The following is a 9231-nucleotide window of genomic DNA, read 5'->3' on the forward strand; positions in this document are numbered from 1 at the left end:
GTAGCCATTCTTATTACCAGAGATAGGGAATTCAAGGCCAAGAAAGCTTTATAAACAAACTTTGTTACTTCTTTATTAATTTGCTACCCCAAACTCAAACTCCTTTGTTTTGTCAAATCTGTACAAATAACTCTTCATTTGCTTTAAAGGTATAAAAGCTGCTTGCATTGGTGACTTCTTTGAGTCTCATATTTCTATGGGCTACTGTATGTACAAAATTAAATTTGTTTTTCTCCTCTTAATTCGTCTTATGTCAATTTAATTTTTAGACCAGCCAAGGAGCCTAGAAGAGAAGAAGGGGGAAATTCTCTTCTCCTGCATGAATTATATGTCAATAAAGCTGTTATTAAAAAAGAGAAGGAAAGGAAAAAGGGCCGAGGCCCATGGGTGACTGCCATCCATCCTTCTGTCTCAGCGTGCTGGTGTCTTCTTCACTTGATGGAGAAGCGTAGCTTTGCCTGGACATGCTCACAGTGGGCATGCTTCATGGTCAACCCGTAGATGGGGGTTAGGTCCATTTTCACTCCTGGTAGCACACTGAACTCCAGCTGCTGCAGCAAAATGGCCAGAAAAAGGAAGACCTCCCACTTGGCCAGGACCTCCCCTATGCACCGGCGCTTGCCCATGCCAAAGAGCATCACCTTCTCACTCAAGGTCTTGTTGATGGTAGTGCCATCAGCAGTGAGGAATCTCTCTGGCCGGAACTCAGATGGGTCCCCCCACAGCTTCCTGCAAGAGAACCAGAGGAGCTGGGATCTTTGGACTGGGAAGCCCGGGGAGGACAGTCCTGGAGATGTCTGAACAGACTTCTGTTGATACCACCAGTGTTAGAATAGATAGCAATAAGAGGAGAGAGGGGGAAAGGGACCAAACTGTACTTTAATGCTTATTTCTTTTACAAAGCTCTTTCTAAAATGACCAGCCTTGAAAACAGTGCTTTTTAATATTAAATTATCTTCATTCTAATTAATATAAAAGGGGAACCCATATTATATCCTGATTTGTGCTTTTTGTTTTGGAGTAATTTTTTAAAAAATTAATTAACTCTAAAGAGAGCGAGAGGAAGGGAGAGAGAAAGAGAGAAAAATATTGACTTTTGTTGTTCCACCCATTCATGCACCCACTGTCAATTCCTGTTTGTGCCCTGACCAGGGATCAACCCACAACCTCAGTAGATGGGATGATGCTCCAACCATCTGAGCCACCTGGCCAAGGTGGAGTAATTACTGATAGCCTCCCACACTCAGAAGTATCCCTGTTTGGATGGTAAATTATGTGGTCCCCCTACCTATAGACTAAAGTGTGATTTTCCATACAGAGGTTCCTAAGCCACTCACATCAGAATCACCTCAGTATTCCACCTTAGCTACCAAAGTGGAATCTTGGGGGATGGCATGCCATAATCTGTAACTGACATCCTGGTTAATTCTTTTTTTATTAATCCTCACCTGAGAATATTTTTTCCCACTGATTTTTGGAGAGAGTGGAAGTGAGGGAGAGAAGGGGAGAGAGAAAGAGAGAGAGAAACATCGATGTGTTTCACATCGATTGGTTGCCTCCTGCATGCACCCAACCAGGAACAGGGATCAGCCCTGAAACCCAGGTACATGCCCTTGACCAGGAATCAAACTGGCTGCCCTTTGGTGTGAAGGCTGATGCCCTAACCACTGAGCACACCTATCCAGGGCCCTGGTTAAGTCTTATTGCACTGAAGTTTGAAAAACATAGACCTACACTTTGTCACCTAGAGAAAACTATACAGCAATTGAGGCACCATTCCTTTATTATATAACCATTTCCTAGAGGGACAAACAGCCTTCTTGACTGCTGAGCTGCATACATATTTTAGTGGGGAATGTGTACTCACTGATCATGATTGACATGCCATTGGTTTATGAAGACATAACGTTCCTTGGGGATATGGAAGTCATTCAGTGTTGTGTCCCTTGTTGTGCTGAAGAGGAAAGAGGGCTCTGTCAGGCTCAGGAGCTGGAAAACCAGGGTACATCTCTGGGTGCTTCTTGCTCCTACCTCTACCGCACCCCAAGAGCCTATCCACCACTGGAATGAAATGTCAGAAGGAGGGAAGAGGGGAAACTATCCTTCCCCTTCCTTGGCTCCTGTTTTTCCACTTCAACAAGTGTGTACTATACTTCTGTTTGTGCCCAGTTAATGCACTTGGCCATTCTCTGGAGTACTGGGGAGTTCCCAGCCTGGCTGAGGAGTCAGGACTCTCACTCTGGGAATAAATAGATCAATATGAGGGCAGAGGAAGTGTTCACTATCTCTCTTAACATTGTTAAAATCCCAGGACACAATTAAGGACAAATGGCTGTAAGTCCTACAAGATTTCAGAAACGAAGCTGTTTCAGCTAGATGAGTCAAGAAAGGTTCTAGAGGAGAGGAAGTTTTGTCAGGATTGATCTTGGGCAGGGATAGGATTCTGGTAGCCAGAGAAGAGATTACAAGGCATTTCAAGCAGAAGGCCCAGCATAAGCAAAATTGGAGGCTGGCTAAATCATGCTTGTAAAGGGCCAGACTGGTTACATTGAGAGTACTTGTAGGGAGAGAACGCAGCAGAGGTGAATGAGCGCTGAGGTCAGGAGTGTGATTTTCTCCTGAGAGCTGGGTTGTTTTATTGTGTTTGGACAGAATAGGGGTAGACTAGAGGCCAAGAGCCTGTGAGGAACCTGTGTCATGGTCAGGAAGAAGAGGCTGAGGTCTGAGCCAGGGCCAGAGCTGAGAAACTAGGAAGAGAGGTGGGAGGGCAGAATAGGCAGGCGTCACCTGTGGGGGATGGTGAAGGGGACGAAGGAGGAGTGTTGGAACGTCTCCAGGATGAAGGCCTCCGCATAAGGCAGCTGGGGTCTGTCAGAGAGCCAGGGACACCGTGCCCTGCCAACCACTGTGTCTGCAGGGCACAGCGGACAGACAGGGCTTAGGGGTTGCCCTGACTGCTCCATGGTGTCCCCTATTATACCAAGTGCCACTCAATGTGGTGTCACTCTATATCTATTTACATGTTGAGACCCACTAAACCTCCCTCAGCACCTCCTAGACAAGGGTGGACAACATTGTATGCACAAGGTTTGCATGTAACAGCTGTATATAGATTGAACAAATGATCTGGGATCCCAAGGCTTCTCTATGCATTCCCAGTTCCTCCTGGATCTTCAGCTGTATCTCAGGATTTGTCACAAGGTACATAAGGCACCAGGAGATGGCTGTTGTGACCGAGTCAAATCCTGGGCAGCGAGGGGCAAGGTGAGGAAGGAACAAGAAACCAATATTTACCAAGCACCCACCATGTATGTAATAAGCATTATCTTCCTCTGTCTCCCTCTCCTGACCTCCTGCCCCCAACCTTGAGTCACTGGTTTCATAATTAGTTGCTGGAATTATAGGGGCTGAGACTCATAGGCCAGAGAGCCCTTTATTGTTCAAATGGGGAAACTGAGATCCAGAGAAGGAGAAGGACTTAGCTGAGTTTCCCCTGGGAGTTGGTGGCACAGCCTGGGCTCAAACCCTGAACTTGGGCCAGATCTCTATGTCCTGCACCGTCTGGCATGTGGTTCAATAATTATTTGATGGACTTGGGTACTGGGAAGTGCTGTGGGTGAACAGCAAACACTGATGGATGGAGGGGCAGGGACCTGGCTCTTACCAGCCCCAAAAATGTCGTTGATAAGGCTGACAATCTTCTCCTCAGGGATGAAGCCACCACTGGGTCTGGAGTCCTTCTTGCCGTGCTTGGACAGGGCACCTGTGATATCCTGAACACTGTCCTGAGGGATCACAAGTTTAGAGGCACTCCTCACTTCCAGGGCCAAAGGCTGGACCTTGCCCCCAACCCATCTGGCACTCGCTCCCTCCCCCCAAACCTCCAGTCATTGGGTTAGGCTCACAGCAGGAGGGCTTAAGGTATCATTTCATGCCCCATTGACCATCCCAATAACCGTAGGGGTCCAATTTCAAAGGAGGAGGTTAGTGTGAGTAAGGGAAGCAAAGTGACACCAGAGCTGAGTGTCAAGGTTCAGGTTCCTGCAGAACAAAAACCTTCTCTCTCTGCCCTTTGAGCTGCTCTGAGAAGGAGGCTATTGTTATGAGGAACCTGAGACCAGAGTGGGAGAAGGAATAATTAACTTCAGTTCACATAGCTGATTCCCAGGTGTCCCAGAGCCTTCCTAGGCCTTGGCTACACATCACCTGTGTGGGTACTTTGGAGCTGGGTGAGAGGGCACACCCAGGCTCTGCAGGGTGCCTTCTCACTACCTGTGTGCTGGGCTCACCTTGTCGAAGTTCTGATAGTGCTTCTGGATCATTATCTGCAGGAACTGCACAATCCTCTGGTTGAAGGCCTTGAATCTCTGCAGGGTGGGGTTGGGCAGGTATTTAAGGATAGGGAAGAAGTCCACGGGGTTCCCAGTGGAGGCAGTCTCCACAAACTCATGGCTGTACTTCACAAGGCTGAGCATCTCCTCACTGCTCTGGGGCAAGTGCTGCCCGAAACACATGACACCAATGACTTTGGCCACTGACACCACCACCTGATTATAGGGATCAAAGCGGCCAGCCCCTGCCATCAGCTCCTGGAACTTGCTGATGAGGACCTCAGCCTCCTTGCTCACATGTTCCTCCAGGTAGCAGGAAAATGAGGAAGCTGGGTCTGAGGCAATGGAGAACCTGTTGAGGGCATTCTGGGCCAGGCGCCGGCGGGCAGCCCACACCGGTCCAGAGTCCGGGTTGAAGTCCATGCTCTGGTCATCAGTGATCAGGGTGAAGCTGTAGAGGTCAGGCCGGCCCTTGAAATCGTCGCCCTGCCGCACCAGAGCCTGCCGGATGGTGTCCAGGCCACTGAGCACCAGCACAGGTGTGCAGCCAATGCGGATCTCTAGCACGTCCCCATAACGCTGGCTCAGTCGTGACAGCGCCAGGTGTGGGTTCTTCCCCAAGGTCAGCATGTGTCCAAGCAGGGGCCAGCCCCAGGGCCCTGGAGGACTCTTCAAGCCTTTGGGGACCCAAGGCTGCCAGGCCCTGAACACCCAGAATATTAGGCAGAAGGTGGTGGAAGCCAGGAGAAGTTCCATGGCCCAAAGGGAATTGAACCAGGACAATGCCATCTGTACCAACTGCAGGAGAAGAAAGAGGAACCAGACAGGATCAAGATCGAGCCCTTCTTTCCTTCCTTCACTCAGTCAATAAACACTGGCACATGTTCTGTGCGTGGCTCTCAGCTAGACACCAGAAAGACTGTTACATGTACCATGAATTCTGCATGCCAGGAGCTCACCCTTAGTGCATCACAGAATCTAAAGGCTAGAAAGTGTCTGAATTCCCAGCCATAGCTTTCCCTTCTCCTGTCACCTCAATTTCCAATTCTGAGGCTGGGGTAGAAGCAAGTGGCCACTTCACAATGGGGAAGCACCCCCTGCGAGTCCCCAGCATAGGGTGTATGCTGAGCATTGTGTCAAAGGGGCCCCACCAGTGCTGGCTTCCTGCTGATACTGCCTCATACCCAGGAAATAGAGAGGTGTTCCTATCCAGCAAAACAGAGGGGCCAAGGTCCCAGGATTGATACAAATGGCTTATAATTCCCCTCTCTTGGAGTAGTCTTTATCAAGAACAAGAAGTTTACCTCCTCCTAAGATGCCCCACCCATCTTGGAGGCTGAGGTTGGACTGCAGCCAGAGGGAACCTCCCCATCTCTTCACATCAGTCACACTAAGGGTCCTTAGAGATGGCTTACTTAAAAATGGAGAAACTGAGGTCTGGAGCTAGGCAGTAAGGACTAGAACTTGGGCCTCCTATACCTCACCGAAGTTCCCCCCCACCCCTCCACTTCCACTGTTCCCAAGATATATGGTTGGGGTGAGGGTCCCAGAGACTGGGAATGAGCCCAAGAATGGTACCTGTAGAGGCAGGTGCTTGAGATCCGTAGGGTTGTGGGGACTGGTGCAGAGGTTCTGGCTCCAGGTGTTGGTGCCTTTTATAAACACCTATATTGACCCAGCTGTCCTGGTCACCTGATAGCAAAGTCACTGAATAAAGTTGGAAGAATCAGACGATGATCTCTTGGCTCCACCTACTACCCAGGCCCAGGGGCAGCTCTTCAGGATAGATGCTGTGTCTCTGGGGAGGAATGTCCAGCTCCTTTCAGGGTCCCAGGTTGGGGGAGATTATTTCTCTCGAGGACAAGGCAGGGTGCTGGAAGTGAGAGGCCTCTGGACTAGTCCATCCTTCTTTCCACTGTGCCCATAGTGAAGGACCCTGTTGGGCACTGAGTCCAGGCCAGTCAGAAGGCTCACTGTTCCTCTTCAGAAGGGTGTTCTGTAGTACTCTTCCAGCAACCTGCAAAATCAGATAAGGAAAAAGAGTGTTCCAGCCACCTCTGAATTTCAGCCCAAGTCCTTATTCTGAAACCAAGAAATGACAAGAGAGGCATTCTAAAGAGAGGCTCCTCACCCTCCTCCCTCACAATAAGAGATGGTAAAACTGAATTAAGAAAATCCATGCTGTGGGCTGTTCCTCGTGGCAATTGTCTTACACTCTTCAAAATGGTCAATGTCATTAAAAAAAAAAAGGCAAGGACCTTTTTCTAAGCAAAGGGACTAAAGAGACATAACCACATGCAATATGTGAACCTCGATTGAGTCCTGAATTAAAAAATATTTTTAAGCTACAAAAGACATTTTTGGGACAATTTAAGACACACAAACAAGAACTGGAGATGACATATTATGGAATTAATGTTCTTCAGTCTGAACATAGTATCATGATTATGTGGGAGAATATTTTAGAACTTCTTAGTAGATTAATGAATACTATGGTGTTTGAAGATAAAATGCCATGATTTCTGAAACATAGTTTTAAAGAATTCTGTTTTAAAATGTATATCTACCTGTATATCTATAGAAAGGAGAAAGAGAGTAGACATCACAAATGCCAGCTCTCCATGAACATCTGTGAAAGTATGTGGGTGTTCATTGTATTTAGGTGAAAGGCTGTGGCTTGCTAAGGAGTCCCATAGCAGTTCTCTCTTCCCCCTGGGGAAGGAAGGAGGCACCTCCCCATCTCACAAAGCCAAGTGAAGGGAATCCCAGGAGGCCCAAACTTTAAGAGTGGAATGCCTGCTGGAAGGGGACTCCCCGGCCCTGAGTCCAAGTGGGTGGCATGCAGGTGAGGGACACTGTGGCCTATGTGTACTTAGCACACACTTTATAGCGCTGGATACTTATGGGCCCAGCATTGTTCTAAGAGCTTAATATGTATTAACAAAACATATTCTCAGTAATCCTATGGGATAGAAATTAATACTATTATCATATTAAGTGAGGTAATGGAGGCACAAGGAAGTTACATTAACAGAGCGTTAGAGTTGGGAAGTCAACCTTTAGAACAGCAGTTCTCAACCTGTGGGTCGTGACCATCGGAAAACACATATAGCATATCAGATATTTACATTACGATTCATAACAGTAGCAAAATTACAGTTATGAAGTAGCAACAAAAATAATTTTATGGTTGGGGGTCACCACAACATGAGGAACTGTATTAAAGGGTAATGGCATTAGAAAGGTTGAGAACCACTGCTTTAGAAGAATGTGCTCTGGATGATACACTCTGCTCCAGCTTGACACATATCCCTGGAATTGGGGAAAATATGTGAACATAGAGACTGCATGGAACAACATGTGAAGGTGAGGGTAGCGGAAGGCAGCCTACATGGCCAGAACTGGGTAGCTTATCAGGATGTGAGTCTTCTGATGGGAGACTCATGCCGAAGGGAACTGGACTTCAGCGGCATGAATGAGACTTCACTGCAGAAGGGGTCACCAGCAGTGACAGACTATAGGGCAGGCCCTGTGGGAATGAGCTGAGGGCAAGCAAGAGGTCAGCACAGTTTGCACCACTGACGGCGCCAGTCCCACTCACATCCACTGCTGGAGCCGGCCCCAATCATTTCACGCTGTCAGTGTGTGTGAGCAGGGCCGGCACCATCAGCATGTGGGAGTGGAGGCAGCAGGAGTGGGGCTGCCAACAGACAGGTGACCAGGGGCCGTGGCAGGAGGGGCAGGTGCAGGCACGGAGGATGGGCCAAGACCCAGCCCATTGCCTACCGTAGCCTTGCAGCCCACAGTTCCTTTCAAGGTGCACGAATCCGTGCACTGGGCCCCTAGTATGTATATAAAACCCTAATATGCAAATAGACCGAATGGCGGAACAACCCAACAATCAAACAACTGGATGATATGACATGCACTGACCACCAGGAGGCACACGCAGAACATGCACTGACCACCAGGAGGCACACTGTTGCAATTTGTCTGTTGTTTCTCTCATGGTAAGGCTGAGGTTATGGGTTATTGGTAGGAAGACCACAGAAGTAAAGTGTCATTTTCATCACATCATGTCTAGGGTACATACTTTCAACCTAACTTAGGATGATTGATATTGGCCTTGATCAGGTGGTGGAAGTAGTGTTTACCAGGCTTCTCCACAATGAGGTGACTCCTTTCTCCCCTTTCCATTCTGTGCTCTTTGGAAAGAAGTCACTATGCATAGCCCACACCTAAGGAGTGGGAGTTCTACTCCCCTCCCTGGAGGACGGAGTCGTTTGGATTTCTATGTGAGAGACTATCTCATTATTTTTAAGATTTTCTAAAAACTTTTTATTAAATTACAAGGTATAAAAAATGCAGATATGTGCACAGTTTGATGAATTTTGACAGTTTTAACAAAGCCATGTAACCAGCCTCAGATCAAGATTCAGAACATTGTCAGCACCCTCCAGGGTAACCATGACCCCAACTTCTAAGAGCTTACACTAGTTTTGTTCTTTATACAAATGAAATCATTCTGTGTGTACTTTTTTTGGCATGGATTTTAAAACATTAATAGATTTTGTTTTTACAGCAGTTTTAGGGTTAAAGGAAAATTAAGTGGAAACTCCAGAGAGCTTCCATATGCCTCCATCCCCAGCATGGTTTCCCCTAATATTAACATCTTGTATTAGGGTAATGCATTTGTTACAATTCGTGAATAAATATTCACACATTATTACTAACTAAAGTCTCTAGTTTACATTAAGGTACTCTTTGTGTTCTAAGATGTTTTTCCACTTTTTTTATCATGGTAAAATATAAAACAAAATGAACCATTTCAACCATTTTTTAAAATCCTCACCCAAAGACATGCTTATTGATTTAGAGAGAGGGGAAGGAAGAGAGAAAA

At 47.2% G+C, this 9231-nt stretch overlaps 1 protein-coding gene across 1 annotated transcript; it reads right to left on the reverse strand.

The window, feature by feature from the left end:
• Positions 1–431: 431 nt before the first annotated feature.
• LOC308512926 (cytochrome P450 1A2-like) lies at positions 432–5120 on the reverse strand (the record flags this gene model as incomplete). Its single annotated transcript, XM_081082646.1, has 6 exons — positions 432–729; positions 1868–1954; positions 2788–2911; positions 3156–3245; positions 3665–3785; positions 4290–5120. The coding sequence occupies 6 exons, from the start codon at positions 5118–5120 to the stop codon at positions 432–434; spliced, it is 1551 nt and encodes a 516-aa protein (XP_080938772.1).
• Between the last annotated feature and the right edge of the window lie 4111 nt (positions 5121–9231).

Source organism: Myotis nattereri (genome assembly GCF_964212035.1).
Source record: "Myotis nattereri genome assembly, chromosome: 1".
Classification (NCBI taxonomy): Eukaryota; Metazoa; Chordata; class Mammalia; order Chiroptera; family Vespertilionidae; genus Myotis; species Myotis nattereri.